Source organism: Anastrepha ludens, chromosome 3, assembly GCF_028408465.1.
Source record: "Anastrepha ludens isolate Willacy chromosome 3, idAnaLude1.1, whole genome shotgun sequence".
Classification (NCBI taxonomy): Eukaryota; Metazoa; Arthropoda; class Insecta; order Diptera; family Tephritidae; genus Anastrepha; species Anastrepha ludens.
The window spans coordinates 70,887,169-70,913,796 of NC_071499.1; the positions used below are offsets into that span (position 1 = coordinate 70,887,169).

Sequence of the window (26,628 nt, forward strand, 5' to 3'; positions counted from 1 at the left end):
TTACAGATATCAAAAGATGTTATATTACCCCCTGCGTATATTTCACGTCTGAGGCACTTGTTTGCCCTAAGAGCGAATGACGTATTTTGTTTTGATTAATTTATTTTGATTTTGCAATTCTAATTGACTGACATCATCTTAAAACTACTTATACATACGCCACTAATATTTTAGAAATAAATGAGTTCTTTCGTAAAATGTACTGCTTTCACATACTCCACCAAGCAACCAAAAATCGAATTCGTTCCACATGCAATTATTTTCTTAATAAATGTGTCTAAGGGGTTAACTCTTGTCAGTACTGACAGACTGTGTTCGTCGTGGAAAAAATAATAACGGTTTGATTTTTATGTAATTTTTTATGCACCAATATTTTAACGTAATTTAGAAAAACGCAAAAAAATTATTTCCTCTAACAAAATGTAATTTATTTATAGAGGATAGCGAAAATTAATCTTCCAATTTTGTTGTTGCATAATTTGTTTATTAAATAAAAAAAATGGTTTTGAGTGACATTTGGTTTGAGTGACCTTAACGCGTTCCGTTGCTTGTATGTTTGTATACCACAGCTGCCTAATTCGCAAGTGTCAAATATGATTGCCATGCGACGCCATGGGCAAACATTCTAAATCATCCGATAGACTAATTCATTTTGTAAAAGATATCGATTTCATTTTTAAAATTAACCCATTACAGCACAACGTTCGATATATCGGACACGAGTTAAATTAAATTTGTGTCAAGCAAGTGGGATGTGAAGGTGGCTTAAAGGTTGTAATCGAAAGAAAACTATTTCTTCAACAATGGCAACCCTTCATTTGTAGACCCATCGCAAAGAGTTCCCGTTATTTTAAATTTTTCAGTATGGCGGATTGCAAGCAGACTTTTTCGCGTAAAGGGTAAAATATTTTTTTATATTTTTTTGGTATATTTTTAGCAAACAATTTTAGTGACAAGTGTTTATTAGTGCATACGTGTCTTAGTAGGCAAAACATAAAAAATTATGAAGTTTGCTTCATTATCAAACATTTACTGTAGTATTTAGTTGTGGCGTCCGATATATCGAACCTTATGCATAGCAGGCTCTAAGTGGTTTGGTTTTTTGCGTTTTCTAGATTGACTGTAGATGTAATTTTGAGCCTTTTGGAGAGCGATGATGGAAATATTAACAATGAAAATTCCAAATTTTTCTTGCACAGAATTCAGCCAACGAATACCATCAGAAGAGGTTTTTAACTGTAATACTCCTACAGACTTTTTTAAATTGTTTTTCAATCAGGAATTGATCAAACAAATTGTGGACCAAAGTAATATTTACGCTGGGCAGAAGAATAAACAGCTGATTGTTACTGAAAATGAAATTTATGCCATTTTGGGAGGAATGATACTTTCAGGAAACGCTAAGTTACCAAATAAACGACTTTATTTTTCCAGAGACAACGATGTTCCAAAACTTCTTTCCGAAAATATAAGGTGAACAGGTTTGAATCAACCTATCGCTGGAAAGATAACAATACAGTTACGGCCGCAACCAATTTTGAAAACATGACAATGACAACTGCCACGCGGTGGTCACACGTGAATAAAGCAAAAATTGCACTCCCCCAACCGTCTTTAATTTCTAACTATAATAAGTATATGGGTGGAGTGGATAAAAGCGATCAGGCGATTGCAAATTTGCGTACAAGGGTGCGGATAAGGAAATGGTGGTGGCCAATTTTTGCCTATTTCGTTGATGTTTCAATTGTAAATGGATGGTTACTTGCGAAAAAAGTTGGCTGTAATAAGGACACTGAGTCCTTGTTTGTATTTAGGAGGCATGTGGCTCGAACTCTGCTTGTGACACACGGAACACCCCCACATCAAGGACGAAAACCAGCTACACCATTGTCCACTACACGGTTTGATTGCCTCAACCATTGGATTGTTCCAATAAATTCCGAACGCCGTTGTGAAAATAAGTGTGGTGGGAAATCAAAATACAAATGCCAAAAATGTGAAGTAGGCCTCCAACCTAAGTGTTTCATGGAGTATCATATAGAGCCCAATACCTAAATATATTTTATATATAATTAATTTACTTGTATTTCTTCATTTTCAGTAATATTTTAAATAAATTTTGCTAGAAGCATTCGGTTTTTTTTTATTTCTCATGAGATAGCTTGAGGTGCCGGTATGCATAACGTTCGATAAATCGGACGGCTTGTTTACAACAAACTACAGACAAATGTGTAACTTTTCTTTCACCACTCGATTTATGTGATCTCCATAACCCGAAATTTTCACAGAAATTCATTATAAGTATAAGGACAAACTTTATGCAGTAATGGGTTAATTTTACGAATTTTTAACACATTTCGGGTTTTTAGTAAGTTTAGATTTTTTACGTCAAAGAAGATCCTTCTAAAACTCAGTACAAATTGGAGCATTTGGTGCATAGTTATTAGCGCAAATACATACAACGGGCCGCCAATGTACTTGGGACATTCACGAGATAATTAGACTTAAATTGTTAATTAGACTTAATTAAGTTAAAAGGAGAACGAATTTCTTTTATCAAATAAATCTTTAGAATATAAAAAAATCATTAGAAAAACATAGAAGTTTCGCGAGAAAAATAAACAAATTTACACTTTGCTATACAAATTTAAATTATTTTCTACATACAGGGTGGGCCAAATAAGTCCTACTAATGTTAAGCACAAATAACTTCTTTTATTTTTCGACATATTTATTTCTCTCTTTTTGTAGGTTATAATTGAATTGTTGGAAATATATTATGGAACCCTCTAGTACAACACAGCGCGTTAAAATTATCGAGTTTTTCTATTCCTACACAATTAGCCACAGAAGGGCAACACACCAACATCAGTTGCACCCATCTAAATGTACTGTTTGGTGCGGTGTTCTGGCCACTAGAGTTATCGGTCTGTATTTCTTCGAAAATGAGGATGAAACGCCGGAATCGATTTCAGGAGCTTCTTACAGAACATTGATTGAAAACTTTTTGCGGCCAATGGCGGAGCAGGATCCTAATTTGTGGTTGCAGCAAGATGGAGCAACTGCGCATAATGCTAGGCAGTAGTCTTTAGTCATAAGTAGGTCTTATGTGGCCCACCCTGTACTAATCAATATTTAGCCACATTCACTTTCGGCTCTATGATGGCTTGTGTGTATGATTGAGCAAATCTGTTACGTACTGTTTGCCTCTATCTTTTACTAGTAGACTACTTCAGTCACCCAAAACAGTTAAGAATCTATATACCACACATTGGGGTTAAACAGCAGAAACAATATAACTGAACCTTATTCCAATCCACAATCATCATCTGGCGGTCTTCACTAACCCACTAACCCAGCTGCGTTTTCTTTATTTCGTCAGGCAACCGAGGTTGCTTTTTTACAGGTTGATGACTTGTCACACCTTTTTCATTATAATTTCCATTGCACGTTCTTTTGGAAACTGCTATACCAGACTGTTGAACTAACTGAGCAAACAGTGAAGAACTTTTTTCGGTTTTGTAAGAAAATTTTCGGGGTTTTCCTTGTCCAATGTTCTATACTTTTGGGGTTTCTTCCACACTGACTTTTCTCTGAACCGAAATGGGCTGATTTTGATTCAAGTAAGTTCATATTTTTGCCATTAACAGCTGATTTAGAAACACCTGCAAAGTCTGCTGAAAAAGATTTTGGACCACATATTTGTTTTGTTTTGCAGAATTTTTGGACTCATAAAGGTATTGGTTTGACTTTGGATCAATTCAATACATATTTAAATAAAAAAATATCCAAGAACAGATTAGTTAAAATGTCCAAAACTAGTCAACTATCTATGCATTAATATTTATATATGTGACCAGGTCTACGAAAAGGTACCTTACGTGCGAAAACAAGTTTTCGAGAAAACAGCAGTTAAAGTTTAAACTTCTAAAAACCCTTGTAACTTTTTTAAATATTAATATTTTTCAATCCGGTTTGACTTATTTTCTTCAGCATAGATCACAGTATCAATAAAATTACAGAAGCAGTGAAAAACATTTTGTTATATATAAATAAATAAGAAAAAGTTAATGCAAATCGCAGAAATCGTTTTAAAAAATAAGTTAGCTTTTGTATATTCGTATTTGTACTTTTCTTTTTTTTTACTTTTAACAAACTTTTAAACAAATTATGACTTTCTGGTTTTCACCATTTTAAAGAGCCTTTCACACACTATTCGAATCAACAAAAAAGTGAAAAATGACTTTTTGACACGCAAGGCACCTTTTCATAGACCAGGTCACATACATATATTTGTAATTTGATTTTAGTTCGAAAAATTTTTCCCGAGTATATTAAGTCCACAAACGGCTTTCTCACGTCTTAATGTTATAGCATTTAAATATGATTTAAACGGGCATGAGAACTTTTCGTCTCTCGAAGAAAATATTTTAGCTCTCCCAATGGTGGTTCCTCTCGTGTTTGTATTACCAACAATAAGGGCGTGTTTTACTAGGTGATGACTCTCAACACATGAAGGAAGGTAATCTGTAGATCTAGCTAAAATACTGTAATACTATTGCCTCAGCTTGTTTTGGTGTGTGAGTTCTTCTGCGCTAAAAAGGTTCTAGGTTTTTTATTAAATACATTAGTTAATAGCTTTTGTCAACTAAGATACACAAATATATCCCTCAAAGCTTGCTGCATCGATTCGCTTCGGTTCAGCTCCGTAGTACAGTGGCCTGTTTATATGTTATTTAAGAAACTTGTAAGAGGGTTAAAAAAATGCCTATGTGTAGCACATGTCTGTGAGTGGAAATAGACAGCTCGCAGCTAAAATTAAAAAAATGTTTCACAACAAATTTGTGTTATCAACACTTGCTTAATACAACCAAAAAAATTTCGGAGAAAAACAGCATCCAGGAAAGGAAAAAAGCGCCAGCACTTCACAGACCGCAAAACTTCGCGTGCTCAGTTTGACTTACTCGCCAACCACTGACCATTGGTCATACTGCTGCTGTTGTTGCCTTTGCTTTTGCTCATGCTACTGCTGCTGCTGTTGCGGTATCCATCTCATTCGCCTTGTTTATGTCCCTGTGGCCATATTCTTGCGCCGTACAGTATAAATGGACATAGCCGCATTGCCGCAAGTTTGTTTGGCTTAGCTCTTGTTTCGCTATTTTCATTATACATACATACAAGCCTGTAGTTATTTTTGCTGTTATTGCTGTTGGAGCAACACTTGCATATTTTTTCATATTTTCCCAATTTACTAACCACCAACGCTTCATTTTGCAAAGGAAATGAACTTGTTCGCCTTTGGATATTAAATGTGTGGTTTTCAGTGGTACACAGCTAGAAGGCGTTGGAGCATCTATTCGCACATACGTACATACACATATGCATGTTCATGAGCTTAAATTTGTTTATGTGTTCGGTGGCAGTGGCATGCAAAATGGTTTAGTTAGGTGGCTGTCATGCCAAATGCGCTATCTCTGCAGCAGTACGTATGGATATCTACATTTCTATGCATCCGTTTGTGAATTCTACACACAAATACACACACACACTCATGCATGATATATGCCTATATTTGTATTGCACGTTTTGTTTTTCAATCTTTCGTTGAACTCATAAATTTTACTGCGGTTCTGACACGACCGCGACTGCTTCATCTGCTGTGTGTTGCTGCTTCTCCAACGGTTATTATTGCTGCTGCCCCTTGGCACTTTCGCACAGTATATCGCTCTATATATGCATATGCACATCCGTTATACTGTTACAAGCATAGTTTCAATGAGAGTATAGTGGTGAGAGGTGTAGGTAAATATTGTAGTCACCAAGCCGCCACCAACTACTGACTTACACGCATTTACAAAGCAAAAGCGATAGCAATTTTGACTAACACGACTAAATTAAAAACAACAGAAAACAAAAATCGGTTAGTTGTTTATGCGATGTTTCGGTGATTTTGCAGTTTGTTTGCTGTAACTGCAGGCATTTCAGTAGCTGTAAGTTACGAAAGCAATATCCTCCACTCCTTTGTCCACTCCCCATTTACTTACGCCTGCCAGAAGGTGGCAACAATTTTAGTTCATAAATCTTTCGGTGCGTATTTGGTAATGTGACACGATAAAGCAATAATTATTTCTCACACTTTGCTGATGTGTATGTAGGCACTAAATCTGTGTGTGTGTGTGCTTAAGCGCTGTGAGGTGAGCTGACCAAACTGGTGCACATAGGCGGGAGTTGGGTTAGGTGATGTCGCCTATAGCTCTACTTGTAGTTTCAGTTGCAAGTTGAACTGTAATAAATTTGAGAGAATTTGTGAGAGATTAGTTGGGCGTCAGACATACACACGCAAGCATATTTGGGGCAATGTACATAAACGTGTGCAATATTTTATAAGAGGGAAAGCAAGCGAGCATTTCAATATACCAGGTGTTCCTGTAGTTGCATGAGAACTATCGGTATCAATAACTATGGTCTCACAGCTGAAAATGGCAATCTTGTTGACATTTCTGTTCAATAAGACTCGGCCGCCGTAGCCGAATGGGTTGGTGCGTGATTACCATTCGGAATTCACAGAGAAATCGTTGGTTCGAATCTCGGTGAAAGCAAAATTAATAGAAAAAAAAAAAAAAAAAAACATTTTTCTAATAGCGGTCGCCCCTCGGCAGGCAATGGCAAACCTCCCACTGTATTTCTGCCATGAAAAAGCTCCTCATAAAAAGCCATCTGCCATTCGGAAGCGGCTTGAAACTGTAGGTCCCTCTATTTGTGGAACAACATCAATACGCACACCACCATTCGGAAGCGGCTTGAAACTGTAGGTCCCTCCATTTGTGGAACAACATCAAGACGCACAACACAAATAGGAGGAGGAGCTCGGCCAAACACCGAACAGAAGTGTACGCGATAATTATTTATTTTTATTTTTTTAAGACTCGGCAAGTCATCGTGAATCGTTTAACACCAGAATAACGCTTCCAAATTCTTTAAATTTATTTGGAGGAAAAACAAATCTGTTCCCCAAGCTCAGAGGGCACGGACGGCATCATAGATTCTTATATCTTTTGTGGAATAATGTGAAACGAGCTGCCGTTACGGTGAATGACGCTATCTACCCATGCTGGCTGAATTTTTTTTTTTTTGAATTAATCAGCTAAATATCGACGAAATTTCGCTCCAACAAGACTGCGTAACTTGCCACACAGCGATTTAATGCAATATGCAAAGCCACCGCTGACGCCATATGGCCAGATTTATTGGAACAAGTACAGGGTTGACCATATTCGACGGACCCATCTGGCAACCCTGTATCATGGGCAACCCTGTAGTCAAATTTTTGACTGCTCGAATGGACTATGTAGCTGGTAGCCACTGCAGACATATGTGGATATCATATTCAAAAAATTAATCAAACCAAATTTTAACAAAAAAAAAAAAAAATACAGTCCAACAATATTTCTGTTTTGTATTATCATTTTAAGTTCGCAAGCTTTAAAAATCACCCAATATATTAAAAGAAACAGATGGCACTTTTCCTATGTGTAATATGTGTATGAAGATATCAATTATCAATAAATAAAATCTTCTAATAATTCCCTTTAGATGGTGCAGCATAAATATTTACCGGCTTGTTTTTCAAGCGTCGTATTTATAATTTTAGTAACTTTGCTTCATTTATAACAGACTTATCACGTATAATTTTTGAAAATTCTCCTCCTATAGATGTGGATATTTGCTGATTTTAGACATTTTCGGTACGTTAGTCAGAGAATAATACGCGTACCAAATTTCATTGAAGTATATTAATTTCAGCTTGAAATATTGAGTGCATGAATGAACAGACATGGATAATCGACTACTCTCATCACTCGGAGTATTTTGGGATTCATATGCCTATATTCTAACATTAAATCGGTCTCATTGTATCGTTGTGAGTCCATCAATGGAGGATTCTTTTAAATTGCAAGCCTTTGTAAATCGATCCCTCCGCACAATAAAACGCGCTTGGTGACCAGAAAACTGCATAGCAAACGCTGTATTGCACAGAAGATGCAATCAAACTCCAATTGAGGTCGAAGTCCGTAAGAGAAAGTGGGCATGGATGGGGCACACCCTCAGAAAACCAGCCCAAGAAATAGAAATGGCTCTGACAGAGATAAACCAAAAAGCCCCTGGCGACGCAGTCTGCTTGACGAAATAACCTGCAATGATTTTACTTGGACTCAATTGAGGCAAAACGCAAACGATATATGTAAATAAGTGGAAATCGTGGACTTGGGCACTATGTGCCACACAATCGGCGCTTAAGCAAACTATAAAAGTTAATAAGAATGTCTATCTCGAATCCTTTGTGCTCTCACATCCGACCGCTATGTGAATAAAATTATAAGGCCTTGGGCTTAAGCGCGCTAATATACCTAAATGTTAGTCATATGATGAGCCTGTTCGTTGGTCAGCTTTTCCTTTCGAAATCCGAACTGATTTAATTCTCTCGTGGACGCCTTTTTTAAGACCTTCGATTGGACACCCTGGTCTGACCTTTTCTCGTCCTATTCGAGTATCCTGTTTCATTTATTTCGATTATTTCACGTCTCAAACATAATTATTGTTTTTACAGACCACTTAGAGCTAATATGAACTTAAATTACTATAGATAATTATTAAATAAATTAAAAAGATGAGTTTAGAAATTTATAAAATTCATTCTTTGAAACCGAAAAGTCAAGCGGCATAGAACTGGAGATCTCATTGAATTCTCTTAGAACGCGGGCAATGGGAGCATTACGCGCATAATACGTCATAAGAAATTTAAGATAAAATGGGAAGTATTGCACAGAGACCTAGAAGGAATATGAAAGTGAATGCAACGTAATAGGGATGAATAATCAATTTAGGCTTTAATTACACGAAAAACAAAAGGTAGAGAGACTATAGACCTTTTTAAAATGTTATATCCCTAAATCGTTAGAAAATTAAACTTTAAGGAGCTATCTGGACGCTCAAGTCGTTAGTTATAATAGAAATATGTGTATGTTAAATTCACGTGCAAAGTCGAAAAAGTCTGGCTAGAAAATCCTACCAACAGAGGGTTAAAATCTGCTAATTCAGCCAGTAATTATGTCAATATTTTTGGCAAACCTAGTGGCAAAGGTTCCACCCGACACGAATTGATTTTATGAGCCTTTTAGTAGTCTTGCCATAATCACAAATTGGATTTTCCGAAATCTGGACCAGTAAGTAGGCTTTAATCAAAAGTTTCTCCAATGTTTTAATGAAATGAAGCCATTAAGCGCGTTTGGAAATTCTTAGAATGAAGTCAAATATAGCCAATGCTATTGATTGAGGTTTCTGATTACTATTTTACATTGAATATCAATTTCGCTAATCAATGTGTGAGCAGCTAGGTTCAGGACAGTGCACGAAATAATATACACATATGTATCTATAATTATTATTTTTTTTTTGTTTTTGTTTCTTTGCGGATGAGGGGGCTCAAACTGTCCAACGCATCGTCAAAGCTGCCATCAATGGTATGTCCGGAGGCTAAAAAACTACCCATAGTTTCGAACCGTAGCCCACCCTGGAACCGCTTTCGCATGACTTCAGAGTGGCGTTCCGTCTTCCTCATTACAAAGGTATATGCCTACGTGTCTGCCGCCAGACCATTGCTTGACCAGCAGTCACAGCTGTTAGAAAACACTTTGTCTATTATTTGACGTTTCATGCCCGCAGATTCGAAGCTGAGCACTGCCGAATGGCAAAGGTGGCCACCTATATATACATGCCTATATATATTTCAGGATAATGTTTACTTTCCCAGAATTTTCTCTGTTATAAAGGGTGGTTAATTTCAAGGGCCGATGTTGAATGTGAACCACACATAAACGTCAACGACACCGTTGGACTTCTTTCTTTGGGATTATTTGAAAGAAAAGGTGCACGTCGATAAGCCAGCAACAATTTAAGAGCTAAAGAGTGAGATAATTCGGCACATTAACAGCATAGAAGCTCAATTATGCCTCAGCGTCATCGAAAATTTAGACCATCGGATGGAGGTGTGCCGCCGAGGTCGCGGCGGCCATTTGGCCAATATTTTGTTTCATACGTAATTGTGCCATACCAGTATTATCATAATAAAGAGAAATGACAACAATTTTCTAAAAAAATTGTATTTTATTCAAAATCAACACCGGCCTTTGAAACTTAACCACCCTTTATAATATATGTAATACTGCAATACGTTCCATTTCAAAAAATATCAATTATATTTTGTGTTATATTTGGTATAGTCGTTACCTATGTTGACCACCACACTTTGTTCTCTGTTATCAGCCGATGGGAAGACAGGGTTTAAATGTGATGATATGTGTAGTTATTATGAACTGTTCATCAGAGTAATATTTTCTTATGCTAATAAATTATTCAAAATATTTAAGTGTCGAAATTATTTCAGGTAAAAAAACATGGGACTACACGGCTTAGTATTATTTTATTCTACTTCAGCAAAAAAATTACTAGAAAATGTGTACATGCGAATGGGCATATAAATACATATATATGCACCTCCGAATGTATTTCTGTCATGAAAAAGCTCCGCATAACAAATATCTACCTTTCGGAGCCGGCTTAAAACTGTAGGTCCCTCCATTTGTGGAAGCAAAGCAGCCATAAAGGATGTAAGCGCCAATTATAACGGGTGATTTTTAAGCTATTATCTTTTTAAACAGTTGGTTTAAACAGCTGACGCACGTTTCGTGTTTTGTTTCACTGTCAAACATCTGTAGGGGTATCGGCCAGTGTTAATGATGACCAGCAATTATCGATTCGTCGCCGTTCGCAGTAATTGGGCCTCTGTTACTCAACAACGTGGAAAATTTTGCGAAAGGATTTAGGTGTGAAGCCTTTCAAAATACAGCTGGAGCAAGAATTGAAGCCGAACGACCTACCGCAACGCAGAATTTTTGGTGAATGGGCTCTTGGAATGTTGGCCGAAGATCCACTTTTTTATCGAAAAATTGTGTTCAGCGACGAAGCTCATTTTTGGATCAATGGTTACGTAAATAAGCAGAATTGTCGATTTTGGAGTGAAGATCAGCCAGAAGAATTGAAAGAGCTACCAGCTGAAGGTATCATTGGACCGTACTTCTTCAAAGATGCTGCGAATTGTAACGTAAGTGTGAATGGTGAGAGCTACCGTGAAATAATATCCAACTTTTTTTTGCCCAAAAAGCAACAGCTTGACTTGCATGAAATGTGGTTTCAGCAATACGGTGCCACATGCCACATGCCACACAGCACGCGTAACAATGGACTTGTTGAGAGGGGAGTTCGGTGAACATTTCATTTCACGTTCGGGACCTGTCAATTGGCCACCCATATCGTGCGATATAACGACTTCAGATTATTTTTTGTGGGGCTATGTTAAAGCTCATGTCTATTTAGGCAAGCCTGCTTCAGATAACGCATTGGAAGACAACATTAAAGCATTTATATGTGAGATACCGACCGATCTTTTTCAGCATATCACTTGTAATTGGTAAGATTTTGGCGCTTTGATCCCCAAAACAACGCCTTTTCCTTTTTGGAATCTCAGAAATCTTAAAAGTTTTTTCTTTTACCTGTGCCGGCTTTAGATCGCATAACGAACTGTTATTGTTTCTCTATGCAAGATAAAGTTTTTATCTAATGCATTTGTGGGAATTTTCGCATTTAATTTATTCAGAATTTCAGCCATTTATTTCATGTAGGCAGCGTAAATTTTCACTTTGCTATTATGAGATCACACCATACAAAAGTTAATATAAAACTGTCATTTGGTCAGCAAATGAATTAGACAGATCTTCCCCTAATTTCATTCAGCTGATTAAAGTTAAAAATGTCATTACCGGAAAGATATCGACGGTATTCGGCCGAGCTTTCGAGTCATATATTGAGATATAAATTGTACTTAGAGTGAAACAACACGAAAAGGTCATACCGATTGTATAAAATTTAAGAATATATTCAGTTTTTTCTTTCTACTCTACTCTGGCAGAGGCCACCAAACTTACCACGGACGATGATAAATTAACGAAGAAGAAGGTTAAATTAGTGCGATCATCGGGCACAATTGGATTATTGGATTTGTATTACTGCGTTGTATTCTGCGAAGCAGTCTGCGCTTCAGATATAAGTATTTTCGCGCTTCGTGTAAACTTCAGTCAAAAAGTATTGCTACCATTGTATCTACATTAACCTGAAGTGGGTGCGCAGCTCGAGGGCGGCTGATTCCCCAGCCTTTCGTTTTCACAGAATTCGATGGTATTTCTAGCCGTTTGCTGGCTTCAGTTTTGCGAATAGAAATAATATTGCTTATAAGTTGCCTGATTGCTCTCTCTAAAGCTTTTATGCCATTAAAATTCACGTTCTAAATATACAAGTACCTAAACAATTAATAGCCAAATAGATTTTAACACAAATATATCTCCAAAAATTTAATATATAGTCTTGTATATGTTATAGAGACCATTGCTTGTAAATCCATTTCGTATTTTTCGCTACATACTTATTAATCCTGTTTCCTTATACTTCACTCTCGGTACACAACAGAACTGCATTTATTTACTTTTCTCCATAGAAACTTTATACTTGCAGAAAATTCACTTCAGTTAACATCTTATTTCAAATCACTTTTTTTTGTGCTTCAATTTCTACAAAATCTTTCTAAGTTATTTTTTTCGAATCGTTAGTTTTCGTTTACTTCAACTTTCTTTGTTTGTGTGTTTGTTGTTCTTCATTTTTACCTTTACTTATTTACCTAACTTGGTTTTCTTATTTGTTTGATGCATTCAGAAAGTTTCAGTTACTTATACTTTCATTTGTTTACTGCAAAAGTTTTATATTGTATGCTTCTCAGTTTTCGTACAATAAGTGCCTAGTTTTTATTATTATGCATTTCTTTTTGTTGTATAGATATATATATGTATGTACATATTTTGCAAAGATAAATTGAAATAAACTTGTTTTTCTTAAAGTTGGTGTAGATTTACTGAAATGCAAAATTCTGGCTGGAGCGAATTGCGGGGCGTATGAGTAACTAATTTTCTTCTTGTAGAAGAAGCACAAACAAATTTTAAAATAAGGAATATTTTGTAGTTTTATAAGAATCATTTTCAAATAATTTAGATCATCTTCAAACTCAATAAGAAAAAAATAGTAGACTGTAAATAAATTGTGACGTTTAGGTACCAAACGGTAGGAAGTCCAAACTACTGCAATTCCTCTTTCATTATTACTATATCACATTCTTGTCTTCTTTTCAGCCGCTGCTCAGATTTATTAGCAACAATTATCTTAATAGGTATTGGCAGGAGTCAAACAGAGTTTTCAAGATGAGAACAGCTGCCGTAAGCGATCACGCAATATTTAACTTAGAATGCTAGTTATATAAATTTGCAATAAGGAAGGTGGCGAAAAAAAAATATGCATTTATGTATTCAATATTGTGTTGTTGTTATTACTTTTACTAGATGCCGTATTGAAAAAGTTATTTTTGTACAAATCTACTCATTTTTGCTAGTCAACAAAGAAAAAAAAAACTCGAAGTAAATAATAGTTCAATATCTAATATACAATTACAAGGAAAATTAGCAAGAAAAAAAAATATTAATTATTTTAAATTCGTTAAATTTGTTTACTAACTTCTTACCTTATTATTATTTCTTTAAAATTTCTTCAAATCTGTAAAGTAAACTTTCTATTATATTAACTTTTGGTGTTTCTCCAAAGGAATAGGGTTACACGCATCCTGTACTCATTGTCATATTTCACTAGCAAATAGGACACACACCGATAAAATGAAACGTATCTTCAACAACATTTAAATTTCAAACAGTAGCCACAAGTTGACAATGGAGCATTGGTAAAGGCTCTTGCGTTAAGCTTTTTTAAGTCGCCTCTAGCTCTAAAAATCCAGCTTATACCATACGCCGAGATCTCTTAAAATAAATTCAGTTCCTTCTGAATCAATTTATCTATTAATAAGGGCAAGCTAATCTCAATAGACCAGGGGTAATAATTTAGGGAAAGATCCATATATAGGTAAACCATTGTATAAAAGGTTTTCCAATAAAAGGTGTTAGGTGTTAAACAGGAGAGATGATTAGCGATTTTTTAAGACGGCACTACGTACCACACAAGCAACGAAACCATTGATCTCTTATGGGAAAAGTTTCCGGACCGTGTTATCACTCAAAGAGGTGATCACAATTGGCCACCGAGATCTTGTGATTTAACAGGTTGTGACTTTTTTCTTTGAGGCCACGTGAAAGAAAAGGTGTTCGCCAACAGGAGACTAAGGCACCGTACAATAAAAGTCATATGGGTATAGAGAATATTAAAAAACTGCGGTAACAATCCTGTTTCTAGGTGGATCATACAGTTTGGCGAATTTTTTGGAAATATTTTTCCTCGTTTAGTCAGGTTTACGTTAAGACCCCACTGCGTACAATTAGCATAATGATCAGGAATCATTTTTTGGAGATCTGTCACTGAATCTGCAAGCAGAACGATATCGTCAGCGTACAGCAATAGGTACCTTGCCCGTAGTATCAGCAACTTTAGTACCGCATTGTAAACTATCATTTAGGTCATAGAGGTACAAGGAAAAGAGGGTAGGACTCAGCATACAACCTTGTCGTACACCTTGACTAACAAGAAAATGGTCAGAGAGCGTTCCGTTATGGCGGACCTGATTTGTAGTGTCGCAATAAATAAAAAGTCTAATATCAATTATATGGGTGGAGAAGCTTATACGTGATAGTTTATAAAAAAATCATATAACGCGGAACTGCGTCCAAAGGACATGAAAACTCTGCAAAGAACGCGAATGCCAGCAAAAATTGTGTAATTAGTATCAAGCAATGAAAGTCCGAAAATTTTAAGGCATGGAAGGATAACCTTGCTTAAACAGGCCGGTAATAATGCCGTACCGAAATGCGTTAGGGATCTGGTTTCTAAGGAAAACTACATTAAATAAACTCAGCACCTCAGTTAGAAAAGACCCCGGGCGTACTTGTGGAATTCGTAGTTAATCTGGTCTTTGCCAGGTGATTTTTCGTCTGTGAGCCTTTTGAGTACAAGTTGCAATTCGCGCGTTGTGCCGAAAAAAGGGTCTACCACCATACGTAGGCTAGGCACAGTGTATACAAGTTCCATTCAGTGATGGTAAATGTAGGGAAAATTCCCTGCATGTAGGGATTTTTGTCGAAAAATGTGGGTGTAGGGAAAAGAAGGACAGATTTTTTTAAATTCTGTAAATGTAGGGAATTTTCAAGAAGGACAGAAACAATTTTTAAATAGCGGGGTAAAATTAAAAAAGTTCATTTAAAATAAAAATCCGCAGTAAGATTTCATGCCAGACTTCTTTTCCTTATGGCAGCATACTTTAAAAAGCGTTAATATGGCAACATTGCCGTTTTTTTCTTCGTTAACGCTAGCACGATTTTTTCTTTGCGCGGAAATTGTTAGTTGTCCCACGTTTTCTGGTACTTTTCACTTTTGAAGTAAGCTTACAATTATTTTAGTTTTGGCTTTTTTTATATTTAAAATGCATATATTTTACAGAAATGAGCTCCTCCTCTTCGACTGACTCTCCGGAGGAACACCAGGAAAAACAATGCAAGTATCGGAAACAAAAGTTCAATAACAAGTGGCTTGACGACGAAATTTAAGTGGCTAGTTTGAAGCTGTGGCTAACGAGCAAGTCTGATTAACAGAAGCCCGCCGAAACAAAAATGCACCAAAAAATATGAAGGCAATTAAAAAGACATCTAAAATAGACAGCATTTTTTAGAAAAGGCGAGTAAACCAAATGGTTCCAGAAATTTCGAAATAAGACTTAGCATGTTCTTCGCTGAGCATAATGTTGCGCTGCAAGTGGTGGACCATTTAATCCCACTCTTAAAATAAATCGTGCCTGATTTTGAAATAATAAAAAACTCTGAGCTCGGAAGAAAGAAGTGCACCAGCATAATAAAAAATGAATTGGCAAAAGAAGAAAAAGACAATTTAGTTAAAAAATTAAAAGTAAACAAATTTTCCATAATGATCGATGAGAGCACAGACATCGGACTCAATAAGCTTATGTGTCTCATGGTGAGATTTTTCGGCGAGGAAAGCGAGCGGCTTGTGGTTAAGCTGCTGGATCTAGTTCCAATAAGAACTGAATGCACTGCAAAGCTCTGTACGGAATTTTTAAAAAATCTTAAGCAAACAATTAAATTTTGACTTTGCAATTGCCTTATTATAGTGTAAACACAGGAGAAAAAAATGTAGGGAATTTCGTAGGGAAAATTTGTTGTAAGCGTAGGGAAAAGTAGGGAATTTTTTTGGGTTGTGTAGGGATTTTTCAAAAAACCATTTACCATCACTGGTTCCATTACCTGTACGATAAAGCAAAGATTTAAAATGCTCATGAAAGTCCGATATTACAAGACTACCATTAACCATTAGCGAGCGGTTTTGCAGAGCATCAAAAGTGACGATTTGTCAATTTAAATAACACTTACACACAATTCTATAAAGTTTTATAAAATATCAGAAAAGAAACCATATACTGAAGCAAGTACAAATGACGTATGTAAAACAAACGTGTCGAGTGCGGGCATCACTCGAGTTAGTGCGTTCAAGTATGTCACTGCATGCGAGCGTTGTCCTTTTAAAATCATTCAGCGGTTAAAGTCCAAAACTATGCTAATAAATACAAATTAAAACTGCTAAACTAAATTGTGTATACATATGTATGCTTGTGTATATGTGCTCGATTTTGTAACTTTTCCTTTTTTCACCACAACTGTTTCTCTGCCTCATTTCAGGTCCTGCCTTTTGGGGTCTCATCAACCCGGAGTGGTCACTTTGTAATAAAGGTCGGCGCCAATCGCCAGTGAACTTGGAACCACAGCGTTTGCTATTCGATCCGAATCTGAGGCCCTTACATATTGACAAACATAGGGTGAGTATGTGTTGCTAAATCGTAAAAACGGTTGCCTAATTAAACCATTTCAACTTAAGTTGAGCTTAAGGAAAAGCTTTTTACATTTATTTTGCTGCATATATATATACATTTTTTTAGATAAGTGGTTTGATCAGCAATACCGGCCATAGTGTCATCTTCACAGCTGGCAATGAGACAGTAGCGAATTATGATGGCATGCAAACACCAGTTAACATATCCGGGGGACCTCTGTCATACAGATATCGATTTCACGAAATTCACATACACTACGGACTTCACGATCAGTTTGGTTCGGAGCATAGCGTGGAGGGGTATACATTCCCAGCGGAGGTGAGTACATATGTAGATAATTGCTGTATTGTTTTGCTAGTAGCGAGAGTACTTTCTGTATAACTGGTCAAAAGCTATACAAATATTTTAATATATAAATCGTAATACAAATAGTTGTGCATATGTATGAGTGAGAACTGTATGTGAGTAATGAGAACTGTATGTAAGAGAGATACCATATTGGAAAAGGAAGGTCATAGTTGAGACTAAGCAACTCATGTTGGAGTATTGATAAATGTGTGGAGCTTTTATTTTATGATGGTACGTCCCTACTCTTATGAAGGCGATCCTCTAAAAAAGTAACATGCTGCGATTTTGGAGGATTAAATGTTAGCTTGGAGAAAGAGAATTACAAACATACAACAAAACATACTATTCCTAAACTTTTGGCAATGGTAACAAAGAAGTTCTTAGTGAACAACTTAGTTATTGTCCTGTTTGGCAATCTTCAGATTTTGACTTGAACTACATCAAACATTTGTCGGCTGACTTATAAAATCAATAAATTTTCAAAGAACTTCAACAGCTGTGACAGCAGGTCAAGTCTGAGATCTACTCCATACTCGTGAAACGATACGAAAAGTCTTATCCAGTTATATGCCTCGGATTGAAACTAAATGGGGTAACCTCAAAATTATGTTGAAAAGAAAACTCATTATTTTGAAATAAAAAATCTTAATTTCTAACGTCATTTCGAGTAAAGCATAGTACTAAGTTCCCTTTTCGCGTGGAATGGTTATCAAAATCCGTATAAATTGCAAATCCGTGAAATATGCGTGAAATTTCATGTCTCACGGAAGAGGAGTACAGTTCACACGCAACATGCCAGCAACAATTTTTCACACAAATTTAAATACATATAGGATTTAAAATTTAGCGAAGACTGACAGTTCGTTTGCGAGTGAAGTGCCTGAATTCGAATACCCTGAAGATATGGCTTTTTTTAAGCGTAACGTCTTCGCAAAGAGTGTTATTAAATATTTTTTTAAATTTTGTATGTCATAACATGTGCATACTTAGTCATGCCCTATATTCTGTGAAGAATTTTACAATGCATACGGCGAGAACAAATTCGCCGAAAAGAGTTTCGTTATTTTTGCATTGTCTGCTCATAAATTATACTCAGCTTCGTGGAGAATTTCGCTTGTTAACAATGGAGTAGGGAGCTAAAGAAAATCGCATTGCAGAAGTGTGGCAAAAGTGCAAGTAAGATTTACGAATTGCTGGAAAAAACTTAATATTTCGAGAATGTTTGCTTACCGAAAAAATAAACGTTTTTTTCCAAACGTCTGAAGTGAGAGACAGAACCAGTGCAGCTGTTCGAGAAAGAATTCGCAGAAATCCGCATAGAAAGCAGAAAATCATGTCCAGGGAACTGAATGTATCGACCAAATCCAGGTTAAGACTTATTAGAGATCATCCCCACATTAAAGCCTTCCGTCACTAAACTGCTATCTTTTGACAACGCGCTTTAAGGAAATTAAACTCGACTGATGCAAGCAGCTTCTTCGGTGGCACGCCGTCTACAGCAATGAAAATAATATTTACACAGATGAGCAAATGTTCAGTGTTGGAGAAGTTTTTAATAAGCAAACTGACAAAATCTATGCTAAAACTTCTAAAGACGCGAAAAATGTTGTTCCAAGGGTTCATCGTTTCCACCATCCAGCCTCCGTAATGGTTTGGTGGGGAGAGTCTTGGATGGCGTTACATCTACTCATTTCTGCAGAAAAGGTGATAAGACCTGGACAAAAGTATACCAGAAGCATATATTAGAAGGCGTGGTGAAGCAGTTGAGCAGTACTATCATCAATGGAAAGCGTTGGACCTTCTAGCCAGACAAAAACAACCCAGCAATGGTTTGAAAACAATATTCCTGGGTTAATAGCCGCAGAAGATTGAATGTCTGAAAGTCCAGACCTGAATCCATTGGACTACAGTTTGTGATAAAAATTGGAGAACGTGGACTGTCGAAGACCTCACAGAAATTTGGAGAGTTTCAAAAAATCTTTTATGCGATCTACGACGTCAATATCCATGGAAACCGTATGTGCTGCAATAGCTACCAGGTGCATACCTATGAAATGAGACTTTTTTTCAATTTCAAACGTTTATTAACAAAAAATGGTTACAAATTTAATCTTCAAAAAATAGCCATCGCTAGTGACACATTTTTCCCATCTCTCAGCCAATTTGTGGATGCCGCGCCAAAAAAATTGACCGTCTTTGGCCGCAAACCATTCATCGAGCCATTTTTTGGGATGAGAATTGAAGCGCTGCTCGGAAAATGCGTGGCCCATCGATGCAAACAAATGATAATCGGCAGGCGCCAAGTCTAGTGAGAAAGCCGCATGCACCAGCGGTGCCTAATCGTAGGTCTTCATCAATTCCCGGGTCGTTCTTGTTCGATGTGGCGGTGCATTGTCATCAAGAAAAATTACTTTGTGACGCCAATCGGCATATTCTGGGCGTTTTCGGATTATAGCGCTATTCAAATCGGCCAATTGTCGTTGGTAGCATGCAACGTCAACTGTTTCACCTGGCTTTAATAGCTCGCACCAAATCATATCACGCTGATCCCAGAAAACACCCAGCATTGCTTTGCGGCCGAAGCGATTTGGTTTGTTTTTGGCTTGTGGCCGGGCGGTCCATACGATCGTTTACGCTTGGGATTGGAGAAATACACCCATTTTTCATCACCCGTAACTATTCGATGCAAAACAGACTACCTTTTGAACCGGGAGAGTAGCATTTCACAAGTGGTTTCACGATGTCCGCAAATCGTAGTTTGAAGGCACGAAATTCGACATTTTTAAGAGCGACAAAAATGCATTGTTGTATGGAACGTAACAAACAATGAACTGGATATTATTGACAGATGACAGACGAAAAAAACAAGACATTTGGGAAGATTTAAAAATACTCCTAGCGACATCCATGGACTAATAGCAGAAAGTCTCACTTCATAGGTATATACCTGGTAAATGGCCTAATCATTTGAAGGCTTGTGTAAAAGCAAATGGTGACCATTTCGAATGAAGATTCAAATTCGCCTTTTTCAATATTTAAAAGATTAAATAAAACTAACTGCATTGAAAAAGTATTATTATGTCATACCTATATCGCACTTAACTTGTAACAGGACTTATGGAAAGAACTAAGTATATGTGAATTAATTTGTTTAAAAACACGTTTCTTACCAAAATTTGACAATTGCTTGACACTTCTTCCCACTTTTCAATGAATATTGCTAGCAACATTTCACGGCAAGTAGAATGCACGCTGCTGCCGAAATTTCATGGCTGTGAAGTTAGTACTAGCCTTACGATTCAAACAAATAATTATCTCGAAAAACCATGTCTATGCAACATCAGTTGAATTTTATCAAGATCAAGTACAGCCGGTAGAGGGGTTTCATATATGAGCACATACCATATAAGTGCGCAAAATGTAAATTTCTTACCATGCTCTGCTTGCATTTAGCCAGTGAAACTGAATCATAATGTGGAGAAAAAAGGCAATAGAAAAGAAAAGTAGAAATATATGTCACTCATTGTAAAATGTAAAGGAAGAGAAATTGTATGACAGGCAGGCAGAATAAACAAGACATCAAACACAGTTTCACTTTTCAGATTTATAAAATTGTGATATTGTATTAGACGCGTGCAACGATGTGAAAAAATGTAAACATGGCAAAGATTGTGTCACTTCGCCGAATTCAATTGTTCACTTTATAAGCGACATTTGTTTGCTAAGTGACATACACATACGACTACTGGCAAATGGCACATACACATATTCATACTCGTATATGTGTGTGTAGGTGCACTCCCTTATACTCGTACTTGTATGCATATGAGTGCGAGCGAGTGTAAGTAGCAGCGTATGACAAGAATTTCTAGAAAAAAAATCTAAACATGCCTTCACGAATTCAATGCCAATTCAAACTTGAATTGGTTCTTTGTCGACGTTTGCCAGTACGAAAATAATTTTTTTGACATTTGCCGCACAAGTGCACTTATCTACGCATTTGAGTATGTGTATAAAAGGAAGTGTGTAAAAGGAAGTATGTACCTACTTGACAAAATTTTCAAATATTTGTTCTAGGGATGTGCATATTAGTGGTAATGTTTGATGCCCGAATTCCGGGATATTTGCGCTGCAGCTCCGCGATTACGGGACTCCTTTGGAAATTAAAAAATTTTTACTGGGATATGACTTTCGTAAATATGTACGTAAAAGATAATCATGCTAACTCACGAAGATGTTATATCTTTAAACTGGTAATACTTATCACAGAGATGTGCCTAACAAAAGGTCCTCGCAATGACTGAGATGCAATACCCGAAAAGCATCGCGGCGGCTCTGAGCTAATTAGGAACAGAGAGCAACATTTCGCCAGCGCACGCATCAATTTTACGCATACATTTTTCTCTCTAAGACTTAATTCTGTAGAATTTTAATAAGTCTCAGTGTAGAAGCATTTCAACAAGCCATGTTGTGGTATTAAATGAACATTCAAGCCGACTAAGAGCTCCTTGACATTTGTCAAGATAATTAGTTGTAAGCCATTTTAACGAATTTAAAGCTTAGGGTGGATTTTCGACATGCTATAGTCACCTCAATTGCGTAATATAGTCAGTTATCACGTAAAAAAATAATAAAAAAAAAACAAAAAAAAAAAATTCCCAAAAATTAAAGGTAAGTAGGTTCTTAATATTACAGATATGTATTATATATATTAAGTTCAAAACAATACAAATAAAAAATTCTCAAAGCAGGAACTAGTTTTCAATATAGTTTTTGCTTGAATAGATTTTGAAGTTACAAATGCTCTTTCACACGTAATTAAGTAAGGCAAGTAGGAAGCAAATTATACGCTCAGCCTTAAATAACAACAGTACAGGGACCTATTGGGAAGTTAATTGCTAATTTCTTTTTTTATGTTTAATTTTGTTATTATTTTTTTAATTAAAATACAGTTCATTCATCTGCAAAAACCATATGTTTGTATTAAAAAACCAAAATAAAAATTTCTGTAAAAATTTCAAACTCTTTAATCAGGATCTTAAAAATAATTTGCGTACGCAATTTTATAGCCCATTATATTTTATTGTAGCACAAAGTAGCACCACATCGCGTTACTTTTTGATTTTTTTTATCATGGCAGCCTTTTGCATTTTCACCACATACCGAATGCACGTCATTTTTTTGTAATTGTATTGAAGAAAACCATTAAAGCCGTCAGTAAAAAAAGAAAATTGTCGAAAGTCGAAAAGATTTTTCAGCCAGTTGGAACTTGCATTTTATTCCACTAAAATTCAATGGGCTATAAAGTGGCATACTCGAAATTTTTCTGAAAATTCTGATTCAAAAGTGAGAAATTTTGATGTGAATTTGTTTTTTTTTTTGAATTTTTACAAACTTTCAAACTTGGATCTACATGATTTTTGTATGAGAATGAACTATTTATTTGCATACAATTTTTTTCAAAACTAATATAAATAAAAAATTAATAAATTATCAATACTTGTCAATAAATGCCTGTACTATGGCGCTTTAACGCAGGGTATTAAAAAACATCTTATATCACAACAAAAAAAAAAAAACAAAAAAAAAAACTCCTCGATTTCTAGTTTTTTAATTTCTATTTCGGCTTAAAAAATTAATGGACACTTAAATGCGTGCAGCGAGGAAATTTGAAAAAAAATATTGATTATCATGGAAATGATGATCTGCTAACAGAGATTATTGCCAAAATAATAAAAAATAGGGAATTAACTGAAGACGACCGAGCGTTCAGGACGACCGAGCGATTATGTTGAGAAAATATTTAGTGGCCAAAAAACGTTCTCCTGTAGATGAATAATTCTCAAAAGGATTGAAACATCATTACCTCTTCTACAGTCAGTGCAACACGATTCAGAGTCAAATGCGTATTCACGCTAGTTTTGAGTTTATGTGACAAGTATCTCATAGGCAAATCATAAAGTAAAATTGGCAATATTTGTAGTTAAATGTTATTAAATCTTTCAGCTACAAAGATTTCAAGAATTTTTCGTACGTCTTAAGGGGCGTAAAATTTTTGGTCATCAAATATTTATTTTTTTTTTTGAATTTTAAATAAATTAAGGAGGAAAAAGAAAAAAATTATAGATAGTGGAACTATAATCCACTGTTCAAAGAATGAAGAAAATGGAAGGCAAGAAAAAAGGAAACGGAAAATGGGCAGAAGGCACGAATAGACACGACAAAGCACCGTTCATAAAGCGCGAGTTATATTGGCAGGCCTTTTCTGTGAAACACTTGACATCCTCTCCGTGGTACAGATTTAGCCCCTTTGGATTGCTATTTATTTTTAAAAATGAAAAAAAGGAGCTTTGAGCAAAATAATTTACTGATGATAATGAAGTGAGGTCAGCTGTTGCTGTTGTTGTTATAGTAGTTTACTAAACCTTGCCAGTGTGGTGTAGTCATCGATTGTTTCCGTCTAAATCATCTACAGGTAGGCTCAGAAAACGTGCTGTTTCCACAGGTTGGGTCCAGAGGGAGAGGAGTGTTAGGTAAGTAGGTTTGATGGTCCATGTGAATAGATGGTTAGTGCCTTGAGGTGTGCCTTCACATTTTTGACATATGTGTATTGGATAGCTTGTGGTCGATTCTGGTTAAGTAGACTTTAACCTACTACAATGTCCAGAACGTAACTGGGCCAAATAAACGCAGATCTCGCGAGGCAGCTGAAGCTCTTCGTCTGTAATATGTGGATTGTGGCTGGACTACGATAACGGTTTTCGGAAGTATAAGAAGTTGGAAGGGTCTTCCCATGAATTTCGTTTAATGTCTATCTGTTTACTTTCCGGGCCAGTAGTTGTAGTTATATTTTGTCCTGGATCTCGTCAGTGTAAATCAAGAGATGCCGCCTGACGTGCCTGAGAAGTGGTTCAGGCTCTAACAAATGTCTGCAGTGGTGATACCTTCGGTGAGCTTATTGAGCATTTTGCCAAATTCCTTACTCGCAAATTCCAAAAACCTCATTGTTTAGGTATTGCCCTGGGCATCAGAAGGCTATCCCGATCGCAGTATTCTGACATGTCTAGATCTTTACCCACTGCGTATCACTGGAGACAGGTGATCAAACGGGCGCAGCATAATTCAGAACTGGCCGACCAATTGATTTAAATGTCGCCAGCAACCTTTTTTTTTTTGTTTTGCCCCAAGTGTTACCGGAAAAGCGATTTGCAGACTTTGTTGCGTTTTGGACCTTTGTAGCAATTGCCGTTGTGTTCGCTGAAAAGAACAGCAAACTATCAAAGGTGACGCCCAAACTATTAGGGATTTATTGGGAAAAGTTGGAGATTCCTCGCAGTGAAAAAGCGTTATTGCCCGGCACCATTATCGAACAATCGTCAGCATAGCAGACCAGCATGACTCCTTCTGGTGATTGAAAGCGGTTCGACTCTGCAGTACACCTTGTATTATCCTCCTCTGTTTTGAGTTTTGATCTCGAAAAATGACTGACGAATGCCGACCACTTAAATAGTTCATGGACCATAAAAAGCCTACTTTGAGGACTTACAAAAAATGTTGGATAGTGTAAACAAATTTTGTGCAAGTTGACCAGAATAAAGGTATAGTTTTCAAATTATTATATATCAGCAGCCCTCAAAGTTAGCAACACCATCCAGCTGTAAAAAAATTTGGTACATTTTGCCATACCACCAGCATGGTTTTACGCTTGCCGAACTCATGGAAATTTTAAAAAGTTATGATCGAAATTCCAACTCAGATGTAAATACGGAGTTCAGGATTTTAGGAAAAAATAAATTTTTTTGATTGAGCCTCATTTTTGGGGGGCAGAATCAGAAAATTTTACAAATTGAATAAATGTGAACTTTTTCTCAATAACATTTTATTTTAAATCTATGCGACTTTTTAAGGAGGGACACCAGTTTAGACTGATCAAAAAATCGACATTTTTTTATTGCATAAATTGTTAGTATAACTACTCAAGAATATGTGGTAAAAATTTTAAAGCGAAACTCGCATTATTCCCGATTCTATGAGCACTTAAGTGACCGCCCGTCGGTTCCGCACCGTAGCGCGCGGTAGTTAGAACGGCGTTTTTCACGAAACGACTTTTTTCAACTGGTGGGCACCCTATCTCAAAGAGATATCGACCACTAGTTCTAAAATTTTTCGGAATTTTTTCTTTATTCAATTCTAATCTATATGAACCTAATTCTGGGATTATATTATTATTTAAAATATGGGTTTTTAAGCAAAATAGATGAAAAAATATGGTATGAAAAAATGACATTGTGTTCAAGTGCCTCAAAAACATGGAATTTTCAATACTATTTTATCAAAATTAGGTTCATATTCTTAGGAAATATGTTGTGAATAAAAAAAAAAATTGCTGTTGATTACAGAGAAGAATTACAACTTCAGGAATGCCCACCAACCAGATACTCGGATGACGATCGTCCATGAATAGCACGCTTTAACGCCACTATTTCCGGCGGAAATAGCTTGAAAAAATTTAAGAGTGTACTTAAAAATATTAATAAACTACCCTCTAGGTTTAAACAATTTCTGATTATTCCTTCTTTGTTAAAAAAATTCACGAAAAACACAAAAATGTCGGCCTCCTAAACCGGTTTTCCCGCTTAGCTTGAAAAAAAAAATTATAATTTATTAATTTTCGGTATCCATTAATTTCGGTATTATTAATTTATCGCCCAAAAAATCACGGGTTCCCACGTTTTCCATCCCCAAATAAGTACATATGTATTCCATGGCATGTTGCTTGTTTATTTCTATAAATCTTTGTTTGCTGTAACTTTAACAAAATATTCTTACACTTCAGTGAATCCAGCGACAATCGAAGACGGCGACAACGGCAGCTGTTGGCAAAGCACTTTGCTTGCTTTGCTTCTTGGCTGTCGTCACTTTTTCTAAAACCTCTGCCATTCTTATGCCAAATAAATATTACTAAGTAGGCATGTTTGCTTTCCGGCTGATATGTTCCAACTCTTTTGCCTCGTTGGCCCCGTTTTCTTTGATTTTTTTTTTGCTTTTCATATTTAAGGAGTTTATTTACTTAGATAAACGAGCGGAAGTTTGCTTATGCGCAACTAAAAGGATGTAAAATTTTATTAATATAAATATTTGATCAACATTAAAGTGACACAAATGCCGATTTGATGATGCCAGCAAGCTGATTGTTGGCATTTTAATTTTTTGAGTTTGTTCATTTTATTTTACGTACACTTGTGCTCATATAATTAGGTCAATTTATCTTTTTGTAATATTCG

At 36.1% G+C, this 26,628-nt stretch overlaps 1 protein-coding gene across 1 annotated transcript in view; it reads left to right on the forward strand.

Annotated features, from left to right (window-relative positions):
- The window catches only part of LOC128857548 (carbonic anhydrase-related protein 10), a 163,496-nt gene that overhangs the window by 39,767 nt on the left and 97,101 nt on the right, over positions 1-26,628 (forward strand). Inside the window, exons 3-4 of the mRNA XM_054093300.1 lie at positions 16,845-16,981; positions 17,102-17,314. Coding sequence (XP_053949275.1) covers positions 16,845-16,981; positions 17,102-17,314 — 350 coding nt within the window. The remainder of the gene's footprint in view (positions 1-16,844; positions 16,982-17,101; positions 17,315-26,628) is intronic.